The 18102-nt window shown below is 40.8% G+C and overlaps 1 protein-coding gene across 1 annotated transcript in view; it reads right to left on the bottom strand.

Annotated features, from left to right (window-relative positions):
- The window catches only part of LOC139765440 (general transcription factor 3C polypeptide 4-like), a 145160-nt gene that overhangs the window by 19184 nt on the left and 107874 nt on the right, over nt 1-18102 (bottom strand). Inside the window, exon 11 of the mRNA XM_071692811.1 lies at nt 2810-2956. Within this exon, the coding sequence (XP_071548912.1) occupies nt 2810-2956 (147 nt within the window). The remainder of the gene's footprint in view (nt 1-2809; nt 2957-18102) is intronic.

Raw genomic sequence — 18102 nt, forward strand, 5'->3', positions numbered from 1 at the left:
CTGCTTGAAGGCATGTGACATTGTACCACATAGAAGCTGGATCACCAAACAGGAATAAGAAGGAAACTCCTATAATGTATGAATTATCTCAGTGGGACGGGATAAAGGGACTCATGTTAAAAGAGGCTTTTTCAAATGGGTTGAGGTGACCAGTGGAGTACAACAGAGTTTGGTTCTGGGACTATTACTCTTCTTGATCAATATCAATGACTTACCTGAAGGTATGAAATCCCACAGACTCCAAAGTTGGTCTGAAATAAGGATGATGAAATACAACCTAAGCAAATATAAAGCAATGAGAATGGGATAAAGTGAAAGACAGCCTCAACATGATTATTACCTAGCAGAAAAGAAGCTTCAGGATTCTGTGTGTGAGAAGGACTTGGGAGTCAACATCATCTCTAATCTCTTGCCAGAGTCCCACATCAGGAGAACAGTTATGGAAACAAACTGTTTGGTGGTATCTATCAGATTGGCTTTCAAATATATGGATAAGTAAATATTCAGCAAGCTATTCATGTCATACATACATACATGCATACATATATACATACATACATACATACATACAATCAAACATACATACAAGCTATTTATATCATACTAGAATGTTTCTCAGGTTTGGTCACTGCATCTTAAAAAGCACAAAGAGCTCACACAGAAGGTCCAGAGGAAGGTAAAAAGATGGTACCACAATTAAGATAGCTAAGCTATAGGGAAAGACTTGAGGCTTTGAATTTACCCATCATAGGAAAGAGAAAACTGGGGAGTGATCTGATCACAACCTTGAAGTTTTTAAAGGAGATAGTCAATATGGATGGTGGACAATTCTTTGAGAGAAGATAACATGAAATTAAGTAAGAAACCTGTAAATAAGGATGTAATGAAACACTTTTGTAGTATAAGAGAGGTGGATGACTGAAACAGACTAACTGAGGAGATGGTTAATGCAAACAACATACATAAAGGCTTATAATAATAAAGAGCATTAAAGAGATAGGGCCCTACAAGTGTAAAACTCCCTCCCTAAACAGTGTAAACAGGTAATTACACATTTAGACATTCCAACCTGATCCATCAAGGACAAATTCTCATGTGGCTCCTTCTTATGTTCTTCTTCTTGGAAATTAATGATACAAGGAGTGGTGGGTTTCTAGCCCCAGTTCATATATTTACTACCAGAGATGATGACCTTGAATAACATAAGAGAGCTGCGGAGTGTAAATTGATGAAGGCTATGGCATTCAGAGGAAGGTGTCCATAGAATAACTGTGGGACATAACCGAAGATGTTCTGTGTATGTGTATTACTGGAGATGTTAGTTTCACTGAATTACTCATTTTAGTGTTAAAGATAAAAACTTGAGATTTATTATATTTTTTTTATTATACTTTGTCGCTGTCTCCCGCGTTTGCGAGGTAGCGCAAGGAAACAGACGAAAGAAATGGCCCAAACACCCCCCCCCCCATACACATGTATATACATACGTCCACACACGCAAATATACATACCTACACAGCTTTCCATGGTTTACCCCAGACGCTTCACATGCCTTGATTCAATCCACTGACAGCACGTCAACCCCGGTATACCACATCGCTCCAATTCACTCTATTCCTTGCCCTCCTTTCACCCTCCTGCATGCTCAGGCCCCGATCACACAAAATCTTTTTCACACCATCTTTCCACCTCCAATTTGGTCTCCCTCTTCTCCTCGTTCCCTCCACCTCCGACACATATATCCTCTTGGTCAATCTTTCCTCACTCATTCTCTCCATGTGCCCAAACCACTTCAAAACACCCTCTTCTGCTCTCTCAACCACGCTCTTTTTATTTCCACACATCTCTCTTACCCTTACGTTACTTACTCGATCAAACCACCTCACACCACACATTGTCCTCAAACATCTCATTTCCAGCACATCCATCCTCCTGCACACAACTCTATCCATAGCCCACGCCTCGCAACCATACAACATTGTTGGAACCACTATTCCTTGAGATATGTTCAGGTAATGTGGAACATTTTATTCACTACATCATACTGAACATAACCTAATGGTATGTGTGACTGAGTTGAGCAACTGCAAAAAAATCAATCATAAAAATGACAGACTCAGAGATAGACAGACAGCTGAAATACATACTCTCTACTTATGAAATAAGACACAAATATATTCATCCATTTACCTATCTGAATCCTTTACAAAAGTTCCCATTATAATGCTGAGGCACCATGTAAATTCTCCGGACTCAATGACCTTGGTATATCTCTGCTTATTCCTCTGTGGTTAATAACCTCTTAAAAATAAAGCTCAAAATTTTGTCCTTCTGCCTCCCCTATGATGTATGTTTCTCTTTATTTCAACTGCAAACACTCTTTAAGTCACTCTGCTGCATGGCAAAGGAAATTCAAGGATACTTAAGAAGTAGAATGATGGATTGTAAGTCCCCCGTACAGTTATGAAATAAGATACAAATATATTCATCCATTTACCTACCCGAATCCTTTACAAAAGTTCCCATTATAATGCTGAGGCACCATGTAAATTCTCCGGACTCAATGACCTTGGTATATCTCTGCTTATTCCTCTGTGGTTAATAACCTCTTAAAAATAAAGCTCAAAATTTTGTCCTTCTGCCTCCCCTATGATGTATGTTTCTCTTTATTTCAACTGCAAACACTCTTTAAGTCACTCTGCTGCATGGCAAAGGAAATTCAAGGATACTTAAGAAGTAGAATGATGGATTGTAAGTCCCCCGTACAGTTATAATATTTGTAGGAATAATCAATAACCTGTATACTGACCTAAGACTTTCCAGCAAATCAGCACTACGGTGTAGAGGAGCTGAGCTCTCCAGCATGTAGCGAGTCATCTCAGCAGCATCTCCTACTTGGTATATGCTAATCTGTGTTGGTTCTCTCACAACCAAATGGTCATATGCCACACTTACTCTGGATAGAAAAAAATTTACTGACATACATTGGAAGTAAGGGGAGTGGGGGAGGAATGGGATGTATTTAGGGAATCAGTGATGGATTGCACAAAAGATGCTTGTGGCATGAGAAGAGTGGGAGGTGGGTTGATTAGAAAGGGTAGTGAGTGGTGGGATGAAGAAGTAAGAGTATTCGTGAAAGAGAAGAGAGAGGCATTTGGACGATTTTTGCAGGGAAAAAATGCAATTGAGTGGGAGATGTATAAAAGAAAGAGACAGGAGGTCAAGAGAAAGGTGCAAGAGGTGAAAAAAAGGGCAAATGAGAGTTGGGGTGAGAGAGTATCATTAAATTTTAGGGAGAATAAAAAGATGTTCTGGAAGGAGGTAAATAAAGTGCGTAAGACAAGGGAGCAAATGGGAACTTCAGTGAAGGGCACAAATGGGGAGGTGATAACAAGTAGTGGTGATGTGAGAAGGAGATGGAGTGAGTATTTTGAAGGTTTGTTGAATGTGTTTGATGATAGAGTGGCAGATATAGGGTGTTTTGGTCGAGGTGGTGTGCAAAGTGAGAGGGTTAGGGAAAATGATTTGGTAAACAGAGAAGAGGTAGTGAAAGCTTTGCGGAAGATGAAAGCCGGCAAGGCAGCAGGTTTGGATGGTATTGCAGTGGAATTTATTAAAAAAGGGGGTGACTGTATTGTTGACTGGTTGGTAAGGTTATTTAATGTATGTATGACTCATGGTGAGGTGCCTGAGGATTGGCGGAATGCGTGCATAGTGCCATTGTACAAAGGCAAAGGGGATAAGAGTGAGTGCTCAAATTACAGAGGTATAAGTTTGTTGAGTATTCCTGGTAAATTATATGGGAGGGTATTGATTGAGAGGGTGAAGGCATGTACAGAGCATCAGATTGGGGAAGAGCAGTGTGGTTTCAGAAGTGGTAGAGGATGTGTGGATCAGGTGTTTGCTTTGAAGAATGTATGTGAGAAATACTTAGAAAAGCAAATGGATTTGTATGTAGCATTTATGGATCTGGAGAAGGCATATGATAGAGTTGATAGAGATGCTCTGTGGAAGGTATTAAGAATATATGGTGTGGGAGGAAAGTTGTTAGAAGCAGTGAAAAGTTTTTATCGAGGATGTAAGGCATGTGTACGTGTAGGAAGAGAGGAAAGTGATTGGTTCTCAGTGAATGTAGGTTTGCGGCAGGGGTGTGTGATGTCTCCATGGTTGTTTAATTTGTTTATGGATGGGGTTGTTAGGGAGGTAAATGCAAGAGTTTTGGAAAGAGGGGCAAGTATGAAGTCTGTTGGGGATGAGAGAGCTTGGGAAGTGAGTCAGTTGTTGTTCGCTGATGATACAGCGCTGGTGGCTGATTCATGTGAGAAACTGCAGAAGCTGGTGACTGAGTTTGGTAAAGTGTGTGGAAGAAGAAAGTTAAGAGTAAATGTGAATAAGAGCAAGGTTATTAGGTACAGTAGGGTTGAGGGTCAAGTCAATTGGGAGGTGAGTTTGAATGGAGAAAAACTGGAGGAAGTGAAGTGTTTTAGATATCTGGGAGTGGATCTGGCAGCGGATGGAACCATGGAAGCGGAAGTGGATCATAGGGTGGGGGAGGGGGCGAAAATTCTGGCGGCCTTGAAGAATGTGTGGAAGTCGAGAACATTATCTCGGAAAGCAAAAATGGGTATGTTTGAAGGAATAGTGGTTCCAACAATGTTGTATGGTTGCGAGGCGTGGGCTATGGATAGAGTTGTGCGCAGGAGGATGGATGTGCTGGAAATGAGATGTTTGAGGACAATGTGTGGTGTGAGGTGGTTTGATCGAGTGAGTAACGTAAGGGTAAGAGAGATGTGTGGAAATAAAAAGAGCGTGGTTGAGAGAGCAGAAGAGGGTGTTTTGAAGTGGTTTGGGCACATGGAGAGAATGAGTGAGGAAAGATTGACCAAGAGGATATATGTGTCGGAGGTGGAGGGAACGAGGAGAAGAGGGAGACCAAATTGGAGGTGGAAAGATGGAGTGAAAAAGATTTTGTGTGATCGGGGCCTGAACATGCAGGAGGGTGAAAGGAGGGCAAGGAATAGAGTGAATTGGAGCGATGTGGTATACCGGGGTTGACGTGCTGTCAGTGGATTGAATCAAGGCATGTGAAGCGTCTGGGGTAAACCATGGAAAGCTGTGTAGGTATGTATATTTGCGTGTGTGGACGTATGTATATACATGTGTATGGGGGGGGTTGGGCCATTTCTTTCGTCTGTTTCCTTGCGCTACCTCGCAAACGCGGGAGACAGCGACAAAGTATAATAAAAAAAATATAACATTGGAGAAAAAAAATCATAAGCAAAATAACTATGCAGGGGCTAGTTTCAACTGGTTGATTACTCAGCTGAATTAAAGCTGAAAAGTAACACTGCAGACTCAACAGTATTCTTAGAAACAGCACTGATAAGTTCTCACCAGAGTGTAAAAGCAAGTTGTCATGTAGTAATGATGCTTGACACAGAAGACCTGTCATATCTGTAGAGTAATTTATCTTAACAGAAAAGGAGGAAAACATAAGCACTGTGTTTAAGCTATTTCTCTAGTTACATTCACCAAGATCTCTAATAAGTCTGACTTGTGTAATATGATCACATCACAGCTGAACCAATTTTAAGGAGAACCCTAGTACAAAAAAGAAATGAAGCAGCATCCCTGCTGGATCTAGTACCAAAACCTTAGTTTAGTTTTGAGCACTGTGCTGAACTGTGAGTGGCAGTGAACCCTACACGGTTTTTCATCTCTTCTACTGTGCAGTTGGCATTCCATCACAGGGACTAAGGTTGGCATAGCAACAAATTTCTTGAGCTAAGAGTGGCAAACCTTGAAAATAGAAGGATTAAAGAAAAGGTCCCCTATGATGTTAAGACCATGAGTAGCACCATGTACATATACCTCCATCACTGAACCTGAAGACAACGACTAGGAAGTATAACTCAGGCAAAAGTTTGGAACTTTCTGAAATCATAAAATCAAAAAAAGGAACATAATTTGAAAGGTGAAAAAAGGGATCAGTATTATTGATAAAACTGGGATGATCACTTTCATCCCTAGTAATTCAGTGATAAACTAATGAAGATGGAGTTACTTTCAGGCATGCAATTGTCACAAAAATGTATGAGAAATATAAATTTCTTAGAAAGACCCATTCATGGCCATCTGAAGCATTAAATAAACAACGGGATGGAATGGCCCAGAGCAAGAAACATTTAGGTTAACTGTTCAAAGCAAGAACCACTTGGCCCAGTGCTTAGAGCAACACCCATCTCCAGTGGACTAAAGCAAATAAAGCAAAAAAATGTGAAATGATATGGTGAAAACAATTTGGCTAAATGGTATCAGGCTAGATCTGCTTGTCATAACAGTCCAAAGAGAAAAACATTGATTATAGAGTGCTTCTAAGAATTCTACCTCTGTATTCCCTGCATGTAAAGGGCAACCAAAAGGGGGAAGGAGAGGGGTGATGGGGGATGGAAGCCCTTTCCACTTCTTGTATTTCAGATTATAAAAGAAAGAACAGAAGGAGCCACGCAGGGAGTGCTAATCTGACTCAAAGGCTCAGGCTGGGGTGCCTAAGTGAGTGAGGATGCAACTAAGATGAGAAGAGTGGAGACATAGGTAGTATGTTTGAGGAAAGAAACCAGGATGTTATGGCTCTGAATGAAACAAAGCTCAAAAGTAAGGGTAAAGAATGGTTTGGGAATGTCCTTGAAGTAAAATCAGAGGTTGGTGAGAGGACAAGAGCTAAGGAAGGAGTAGCAGTACTCCTGAAGTAGGAGTTGTGGGAGTGTATGAGAGAATGTAAGAAAGTAAATTTTAGACTGATGTGGGTAAAATTAAATATTGTATCAATGGTATTACAGTTGAATTCATAAAGAATGGGGGTGATTGTGTTGTTAATTGGTTGGTAAGGATATTCAATGTATGTATGGATCATGGTGATGTACCTGAGGATTAATGGAATGTATGTGTAGGGGGAAAAAGGTGAGTGTTCAAACTTCAGAGGTATAAGTTTGTTGAGTGTACCTGGTAAGGTGTATGGGAGGGTATTGATTGAGAAGGTGAAGGCATGTACAGAGTATCAGATTGGGGAGGAGTAGTGTGGTTTCAGAAGTGGAAGAGGATGTGTGAATCTGATGTTTGTTTCAGGGAATATGTAAGAAATATTTAGCAATACAGATGGATATGTATGTGGAATTTATGGATCTGGAGAAGGCATATGATAGGGTTGATGCTTTGTGGAAGGTTATCAATAATAAGTGTTGTGGGAGGCAAGCTGCTAGAAGCAGTGAGAAGTTTTTATCACGGGTGTCATGTAAGGTGTATGTATAAGAAGGGAGAGAGGAGAGTGAATGGTTCCATGTGAGGGTTGTCTATGGTTGGGGTGTGTGATGTCACTGTGGTTGTTTAGTTGTGTATTCATGGGGTGGTGAGGGAAGTAAATGCAAGAGTCTTGGAGAGAGGGTGAGTATGTAATCTGTGGGGGATGAGAGGGCCTGGCAAGTGAGTCAATTGTTCGGTGATGATACAACACTGGTTGCTTATTTAAGTGAGAAATTGCAGAAGTTGGTCAATGAGCTTGGAAGCACGTGTGAAAGGAGAAAGTTGAGAGTAAATGTGAATAGAAGCAAGGTTATTAGGTTCAGCATGGTTCAGGGACAAGTTTTTTTTTTTTTTTTTTTATACTTTGTCGCTGTCTCCCGCGTTTGCGAGGTAGCGCAAGGAAACAGACGAAAGAAATGGCCCAACCCCCCCCATACACATGTACATACACACGTCCACACACGCAAATATACATACCTACACAGCTTTCCATGGTTTACCCCGGACGCTTCACATGCCTTGATTCAATCCACTGACAGCACGTCAACCCCTGTATACCACATCGCTCCAATTCACTCTATTCCTTGCCCTCCTTTCACCCTCCTGCATGTTCAGGCCCCGATCACACAAAATCTTTTTCACTCCATCTTTCCACCTCCAATTTGGTCTCCCTCTTCTCCTCGTTCCCTCCACCTCCGACACATATATCCTCTTGGTCAATCTTTCCTCACTCATTCTCTCCATGTGCCCAAACCATTTCAAAACACCCTCTTCTGCTCTCTCAACCACGCTCTTTTTATTTCCACACATCTCTCTTACCCTTACGTTACTTACTCGATCAAACCACCTCACACCACACATTGTCCTCAAACATCTCATTTCCAGCACATCCATCCTCCTGCGCACAACTCTATCCATATCCCACGCCTCGCAACCATACAACATTGTTGGAACTACTATTCCTTGAAACATACCCATTTTTGCTTTCCGGGATAATGTTCTCGACTTCCACACATTTTTCAAGGCTCCCAAAATTTTCGCCCCCTCCCCCACCCTATGATCCACTTCCGCTTCCATGGTTCCATCCGCTGACAGATCCACTCCCAGATATCTAAAACACTTCACTTCCTCCAGTTTTTCTCCATTCAAACTCACCTCCCAATTGACTTGACCCTCAACCCTACTGTACCTAATAACCTTGCTCTTATTCACATTTACTCTTAACTTTCTTCTTCCACACACTTTACCAAACTCCGTCACCAGCTTCTGCAGTTTCTCACATGAATCCGCCACCAGCGCTGTATCAGGAGCAAACAACAACTGACTCACTTCCCAAGTTCTCTCATCCCCAACAGACTTCATACTTGCCCCTCTTTCCAAGACTCTTGCATTTACCTCCCTAACAACCCCATCCATAAACAAATTAAACAACCATGGAGACATCACACACCCCTGCCGCAAACCTACATTCACTGAGAACCAATCACTTTCCTCTCTTCCTACATGTACACATGCCTTGCATCCTCGATAAAAACTTTTCACTGCTTCTAACAACTTGCCTCCCACACCATATATTCTTAATACCTTCCACAGAGCATCTCTATCAACTCTATCATATGCCTTCTCCAGATCCATAAATGCTACATACAAATCCATTTGCTTTTCTAAGTATTTCTCACATACATTCTTCAAAGCAAACACCTGATCCACACACCCTCTACCACTTCTGAAACCACACTGCTCTTCCCCAATCTGATGCTCTGTACATGCCTTCACCCTCTCAATCAATACTCTCCCATATAATTTACCAGGAATACTCAACAAACTTATACCTCTGTAATTTGAGCACTCACTCTTATCCCCTTTGCCTTTGTACAATGGCACTATGCATGCATTTCGCCAATCCTCAGGCACCTCACCATGAGTCATACATACATTAAATAACCTTACCAACCAGTCAACAATACAGTCACCCCCTTTTTTAATAAATTCCACTGCAATACCATCCAAACCTGCTGCCTTGCCGGCTTTCATCTTCCGCAAAGCTTTTACTACCTCTTCTCTGTTTACCAAATCATTTTCCCTAACCCTCTCACTTTGCACACCACCTCGACCCAAACACCCTATATCTGCCACTCTGTCATCAGACACATTCAACAAACCTTCAAAATACTCATTCCATCTCCTTCTCACATCACCACTACTTGTTATCACCTCCCCATTTGCGCCCTTCACTGAAGTTCCCATTTGCTCCCTTGTCTTACGCACCCTATTTACCTCCTTCCAGAACATCTTTTTATTCTCCCTAAAATTTACTGATAGTCTCTCACCCCAACTCTCATTTGCCCTTTTTTTCACCTCTTGCACCTTTCTCTTGACCTCCTGTCTCTTTCTTTTATACTTCTCCCACTCAATTGCATTTTTTCCCTGCAAAAATCGTCCAAATGCCTCTCTCTTCTCTTTCACTAATACTCTTACTTCTTCATCCCACCACTCACTACCCTTTCTAAACAGCCCACCTCCCACTCTTCTCATGCCACAAGCATCTTTTGCGCAATCCATCACTGATTCCCTAAATACATCCCATTCCTCCCCCACTCCCCTTACTTCCATTGTTCTCACCTTTTTCAGGGACAAGTAAGTTGTGATTTAAGTTTGAATGAAGAAAAATTGGAGGAAGTGAAATGTTTCACATATTTAGAAGTGGACTTGGCAGCAAATGGAACCATAGAAATGGAGGTGAGTCATAGGATGGGGGAGAGGGCAAAGGTTTTGCAAGCACTGAACAATATGTGGAAAGAGAGAATGTTATCTGGCAAGACAAAATGGCTATGTTTGAAGGAATAGTGGTTCCAAAAATATCATATGATCTTGAGGCATGGTTATAGTTAAGGCTGTGCAGAGGAGGGTGGATATGTTGGAAATAAAATAATTGAGGAAAATATGTGGTGTGAGTTGGTTTAATCAAGTAAGCAATGAAAGGGCAAGAGAGATGTGTGGTAATAAAAAGTGTGGTTGAGAGAGCAGAAGAGGGTGTGTTAAAATAGTTTGGACATATTGAGAGAATGGGTGAGGAAAGGTTGACAAAGAGGATATATGTGTCAGAAGTGGGAAGAACAAGGAGACCAAATTGGAGATGGAAGGATGGAGTGCATAAGTGTTTGAGTGATTGGGGCATGAACATACAGGAGGGTGAAAGGCGTGCACAAAATAGAATGAAATGGAATGATGAGGTATACTAGGGTTGACGAGCTGTCAAATGGACTGAATCAGGGCTTCTGAAACGTCTGGGGTAAACCATGAAAGGTCTGTGGGCCCTGGATATGGATAGGGAGCTGTGATTTTAGTGAATTAAACATGACAACTCGTGCATGGATGCGAGGAAATGTGGCCTTTCTTCATCTGTTTCCTGGCACTACCTCACTGATGAAGGGGGTGGCAATCAGGTGTAGGGGAGAAGAGGAGAATGTATGTTATGATTTTTTCTTTCATTTCGAGCATCTGTGCCTTTTCAGGAATGGATGTCAGCGAGCAAGTATGAATATGTACATATGTATATGTACGTGCATGTACATGTATGTATGTATATATGCATGTATGTATATATATATATATATATATATATATATATATATATATATATATATATATATATATATATATATACATATATATATATATAAGTACAGAATGGGAAAAGGTGAGAACAATGGAAGTAAGGGGAGTGGGGGAGGAATGGGATGTATTTAGGGAATCAGTGATGGATTGCGCAAAAGATGCTTGTGGCATGAGAAGAGTGGGAGGTGGGTTGATTAGAAAGGGTAGTGAGTGGTGGGATGAAGAAGTAAGAGTATTAGTGAAAGAGAAGAGAGAGGCATTTGGACAATTTTTGCAGGGAAAAAATGCAATTGAGTGGGAGATGTATAAAAGAAAGAGACAGGAGGTCAAGAGAAAGGTGCAAGAGGTGAAAAAAAAAGGGCAAATGAGAGTTGGGGTGAGAGAGTATCATTAAATTTTAGGGAGAATAAAAAGATGTTCTGGAAGGAGGTAAATAAAGTGCGTAAGACAAGGGAGCAAATGGGAACTTCAGTGAAGGGCGCAAATGGGGAGGTGATAACAAGTAGTGGTGATGTGAGAAGGAGATGGAGTGAGTATTTTGAAGGTTTGTTGAATGTGTTTGATGATAGAGTGGCAGATATAGGGTGTTTTGGTCGAGGTGGTGTGCAAAGTGAGAGGGTTAGGGAAAATGATTTGGTAAACAGAGAAGAGGTAGTGAAAGCTTTGCGGAAGATGAAAGCTGGCAAGGCAGCAGGTTTGGATGGTATTGCAGTGGAATTTATTAAAAAAGGGGGTGACTGTATTGTTGACTGGTTGGTAAGGTTATTTAATGTATGTATGACTCATGGTGAGGTGCCTGAGGATTGGCGGAATGCGTGCATAGTGCCATTGTACAAAGACAAAGGGGATAAGAGTGAGTGCTCAAATTACAGAGGTATAAGTTTGTTGAGTATTCCTGGTAAATTATATGGGAGGGTATTGATTGAGAGGGTGAAGGCATGTACAGAGCATCAGATTGGGGAAGAGCAGTGTGGTTTCAGAAGTGGTAGAGGATGTGTGGATCAGGTGTTTGCTTTGAAGAATGTATGTGAGAAATACTTAGAAAAGCAAATGGATTTGTATGTAGCATTTATGGATCTGGAGAAGGCATATGATAGAGTTGATAGAGATGCTCTGTGGAAGGTATTAAGAATATATGGTGTGGGAGGAAAGTTGTTAGAAGCAGTGAAAAGTTTTTATCGAGGATGTAAGGCATGTGTACGTGTAGGAAGAGAGGAAAGTGATTGGTTCTCAGTGAATGTAGGTTTGCGGCAGGGGTGTGTGATGTCTCCATGGTTGTTTAATTTGTTTATGGATGGGGTTGTTAGGGAGGTAAATGCAAGAGTTTTGGAAAGAGGGGCAAGTATGAAGTCTGTTGGGGATGAGAGAGCTTGGGAAGTGAGTCAGTTGTTGTTCGCTGATGATACAGCGCTGGTGGCTGATTCATGTGAGAAACTGCAGAAGCTGGTGACTGAGTTTGGAAAAGTGTGTGGAAGAAGAAAGTTAAGAGTAAATGTGAATAAGAGCAAGGTTATTAGGTACAGTAGGGTTGAGGGTCAAGTCAATTGGGAGGTGAGTTTGAATGGAGAAAAACTGGAGGAAGTGAAGTGTTTTAGATATCTGGGAGTGGATCTGGCAGCGGATGGAACCATGGAAGCGGAAGTGGATCATAGGGTGGGGGAGGGGGCAAAAATCCTGGGGGCCTTGAAGAATGTGTGGAAGTCGAGAACATTATCTCGGAAAGCAAAAATGGGTATGTTTGAAGGAATAGTGGTTCCAACAATGTTGTATGGTTGCGAGGCGTGGGCTATGGATAGAGTTGTGCGCAGGAGGATGGATGTGCTGGAAATGAGATGTTTGAGGACAATGTGTGGTGTGAGGTGGTTTGATCGAGTGAGTAACGAAAGGGTAAGAGAGATGTGTGGAAATAAAAAGAGCGTGGTTGAGAGAGCAGAAGAGGGTGTTTTGAAATGGTTTGGGCACATGGAGAGAATGAGTGAGGAGAGATTGACCAAGAGGATATATGTGTCGGAGGTGGAGGGAACGAGGAGAAGAGGGAGACCAAATTGGAGGTGGAAAGATGGAGTGAAAAAGATTTTGTGTGATCGGGGCCTGAACATGCAGGAGGGTGAAAGGAGGGCAAGAAATAGAGTGAATTGGAGTCATGTGGTATACAGGGGTTGACGTGCTGTCAGTGGATTGAAGCAAGGCATGTGAAGCGTCTGGGGTAAACCATGGAAAGCTGTGTAGGTATGTATATTTGCGTGTCTGGACGTGTGTATGTACATGTGTATGGGGGGGGGGTTGGGCCATTTCTTTCGTCTGTTTCCTTGCGCTACCTCGCAAACGCGGGAGACAGCGACAAAGTATAAAAAAAAAAAAAAAAAAAAAAAAAAAATATATATATATATATATATATATATACATACATGGATTTATATGTAGCATTTATGGATCTGGAGAAGGGATATGATAGAATTGATAGAGATGCTCTGTGGAAGGTATTAAGAATATATGGTGTGGGAGGCAAGTTGTTAGAAGCAGTGAAAAGTTTTTATCGAGGATGTAAGGCATGTGTACGTGTAGGAAGATAGGAAAGTGATTGGTTCTCAGTGAATGTAGGTTTGCGGCAGGGGTGTGTGATGTCTCCATGGTTGTTTAATTTGTTTATGGATGGGGTTGTTAGGGAGGTGAATGTAAGAGTTTTGGAAAGAGGGGCAAGTATGAAGTCTGTTGGGGATGAGAGAGCTTGGGAAGTGAGTCAGTTGTTGTTCGCTGATGATACAGCGCTGGTGGCTGATTCATGTGAGAAACTGCAGAAGCTGGTGACTGAGTTTGGTAAAGTGTGTGAAAGAAGAAAGTTAAGAGTAAATGTGAATAAGAGCAAGGTTATTAGGTACAGTAGGGTTGAGGGTCAAGTCAATTGGGAGGTGAGTTTGAATGGAGAAAAACTGGAGGAAGTGAAGTGTTTTAGATATCTGGGAGTGGATCTGGCAGCGGATGGAACCATGGAAGCGGAAGTGGATCATAGGGTGGGGGAGGGGGCGAAAATTCTGGGAGCCTTGAAGAATGTGTGGAAGTCGAGAACATTATCTCGGAAAGCAAAAATGGGTATGTTTGAAGGAATAGTGGTTCCAACAATGTTGTATGGTTGCGAGGCGTGGACTATGGATAGAGTTGTGCGCAGGGGGATGGATGTGCTGGAAATGAGATGTTTGAGGACAATGTGTGGTGTGAGGTGGTTTGATCAAGTAAGTAACGTAAGGGTAAGAGAGATGTGTGGAAATAAAAAGAGCGTGGTTGAGAGAGCAGAGGAGGGTGTTTTGAAATGGTTTGGTCACATGGAGAGAATGAGTGAGGAAAGATTGACCAAGAGGATATATGTGTCAGAGGTGGAGGGAACGAGGAGAAGAGGGAGACCAAATTGGAGGTGCAAAGATGGAGTGAAAAAGATTTTGTGTGATCGGGGCCTGAACATGCAGGAGGGTGAAAGGAGGGCAAGGAATAGAGTGAATTGGAGCGATGTGGTGTACCGGGGTTGACGTGCTGTCAGTGGATTGAATCAAGGCATGTGAAGCGTCTGGGTTAAACCATGGAAAGCTGTGTAGGTATGTATATTTGCGTGTGTGGACGTATGTATATACATGTGTATGGGGGTGGGTTGGGCCATTTCTTTCGTCTGTTTCCTTGCGCTACCTCGCAAATGCGGGAGACAGCGACAAAGCACAAAAAAAAATATATATATATATGAGTATATGAACAAATATATCTTTGTCTGTTAATTGGCACTAACACAGGAAATGGCAATCCCGTATGAAAATAAAGTACAGGGAATTTCTTAGCCGAAAAACATTTTTGTTTTGAAACTGAAATATGACATAATGAAAGGCTTCCACACTTGAAATAATCAAGGAAAATATCATAATGCTTCCCCAAGCTGAAAGCTACCCAATAAATATGAACTGAATAAGAACAGAATAAAAAAGTAACCATTAAGTACTTATTTACAGGCCTTAATATTCCCTAACATATATTTCAATCCTAGATTAGAATTGAGCATTAAAACTAGCCCTTATACTAAGGTTTTCAGGCAAATTCATTACCCTCATAAAAACTGTAGTTCAGGGATTTTTCTAACCCAAAAACCTTTTTGTTTTAAAACTGAATTATAGCATAATGAAATGTTTCTCTACTTGAAATACTTACAGATAATATCTCATAATGCTTTCCCAAGCTATCAGATAATGAACAAATATGAACGGAATAATCAAAGAATCTTCTAAAAGAGTAACAGTTATTACTTATTTACAGACCTTAATGTCTCCAAACATATCTTTCAACCCTAAATTCGAATTCAGCAGGAAAAATAGTTCATATACTGGGGTTTTCAGGTAAATCTATTATTCTCACAAAAATACCAAATTCATTTATTTATCTTATTTATCATACTATGTTGCTGTCTCCTGCATTAGCGAGGTAGTGCAAGGAAACACAAGAAAGAATGGCCCAACCCACCCACATACACATGTATATACATACATGTCCACACATGCACATATACATATCTATACATCTCAATGTATACATATATATACACACAGACATATACATATATACACATGTACATAATTCATACTGTCTGCCCTTATTCATTCCTGTCGCCACCCCATCAAACATGAAATGACAAACCCCTCCCCCGCATGTGCACGAGGTAGCACTAGGAAAAGACAACAATGGCCACATTCGTTCACACTCAGTCTCTAGCTGTCATGTATAATGCACCGAAACCACAGCTCCCTTTCCACATCCAGGCCCCACAAAACTTTCCATGGTTTATCCCAGATGCTTCACATACCCTGGTTCAATCTATATTACCAAATATTGCAGGTAATATAATAGTTCAGGGAATTTTTAGCTAAAAACTTTTTTGTTTTAGATTTGAAATATGACAAAATCAAACACTTCTTTACTTGCAATACACATGGAAAATATCTCATAATGCTTCCCCAAGGTGACAGATACCTAATAGATATAACCTGAATAATCACAGAATCTTCTAAAAGAGTAACCATTAATTACACCTTAATGTACCCAACAAATATTTCAACCCAGATTTGAGTTCAGCATGAAAAATAGTTCTTATGTTGGGGTTTTCAATCAAATCTATTACCCTCACAAAAATTCCTAGTCCAAAAACATTTTTATCTTAAAATTGAAACATGACATAAGGAAATGCTTCTATACTTATATCAATTATGGAAAATATCTCACTGCTTCACCAAGGCGACAGACACCCAATAAATATGAACTGAATAATCACAGAATCTTCTAAAAGTGTAATCATCAATTACTTACTTACTTGCCTTAATGTCCCCCAACATATATTTCAACCCCAGATTCAAATTCAGAATTTTCTAGCTTAAAAATCTTTTTGTTTTAAAATTCTAACATGACACAATGGAATGCTTTCATACTTGCTGATGATACAACAATGGTGGCAGATTTGAGTGAGAAATTGAAGAAGTTGTGACTTAATTTGGAAGTGTGTGTGAAAAGAGGAAGGTTAGAGTAAATGTGGTTATTAGGTTTAGCAGGGTTGAGGAACAGGTCAGTTGAGGTGTGAGCTTGAATGGACAAAATTTGGAGGAAATGAAGTGTTTCAGATACCAGGGACAGGACATGGCAGTGAATGGAACCATGGAAGTGGAAATGATTCATAGGATAAGTGAAGGGGAGAAGGTACTGGGAACAATGAATGGTAAGAGAGAACATCATCTGGGAGGGGAAAGATGGGTAAGTTTGAAGGTATAGTAGTCCCAACAATATTATATGGATGCATGCCATGGGCTATAGATAAGGTGTGTGGAGGAGAGTGGATATGTTGGATATTTAGTGTCTGAGGATGATTATGATGTGTGGTGAGGTGGTCTAATCATGTATGTAATGAAAGGGTCAGAGAGACATGTGATGATAAAAAGAGTATGGTTGAGAAAGCTGATGAGTGTATGCTGAAACGATTTTGACACATGGAGATTATTAGTGAGGAAAGGTTGACAAACAGGATATATATGTCAGAAGTGGAGGGAACAAGGAGAATGGGGAGACCAAATTGGAGATGGAAGGATGAAGTGATAAAGATTTTGAGCAAGTGGGGTCTGAACATGTAGGGAGGTGAAAGGCAAGCACAGGAGAGAATAAATTGGAATGATTTGGTATAATGGGATCAACATGCCATCAATAGCCTAAACCAGGATATGTGAAGTATCTGGGGTAAACCATGGAAAGATCAGTAGGGTCTGGTTGTGGATATTGAGCCATGGTTTTGGTGAAATATACATGATGTCTAGAGAATGGATGCCAGCAGATGTGGTTTTTCTTTGTCTGTTCCTAGTGCTAACTTGTTAACACAGGAAATGGCAATTGAGCATGAAAATTAATTAAAAAATAATAATACCTCGCTGATGCGAGAAACAGCAATTAAATATAAAAAAAAAGAATAGTAATAATAATGATGAAAATCAGAATGACAAAATAAATACTACTGAAAATAATAATGATGATATCAATAATAATAATAATAATAATAATAATAATAATAATAATAATAACAATAATATTTCTATTCTATTTATTATACTTTGACACTACCTCCCGAATTAACAAGGGAGCACAAGGAAACAGATGAAAGAATGGCCCAACCCACCCACGTACACATGTATATACATACACGTCCATACACGCACATATACATACCTATACATTTAAACGTATGCATATATATACATACACAGACATATACATAAACACACATGTACATAATTCATACTTGCTGCCTTTATTCATTCCTGTCACCACCCCGCCACACATGAAATGACAACCCCCTACCCCCGCATGCGCGTGAGGTAGCACTAGGAAAAAACAACAAAGGCCACATTCGTTCAAACTCAGTCTCTAGCAGTCATGTATGATGCACCGAAACCACAGCTCCCTTTCCACATCCAGGCCCCACAAAACCTTCCATGGTTTACCCAAGACGCTTCACATGCCCTGGTTCAATCCACTGACAGCATGTCCACCCTGGTAAACCACATCATTCCAATTCACTCTATTCCTTGCACGCCTTTCACCCTCCTGCATGTTCAGGCCCCGATCGCTCAAAATCTTTTTCACTCCATCTTTTCGTCTCCAATTTGGTCTCCCACTTCT

This window comes from Panulirus ornatus, chromosome 55 (assembly GCF_036320965.1).
Source record: "Panulirus ornatus isolate Po-2019 chromosome 55, ASM3632096v1, whole genome shotgun sequence".
In the NCBI taxonomy this organism is placed as follows: domain Eukaryota; kingdom Metazoa; phylum Arthropoda; class Malacostraca; order Decapoda; family Palinuridae; genus Panulirus; species Panulirus ornatus.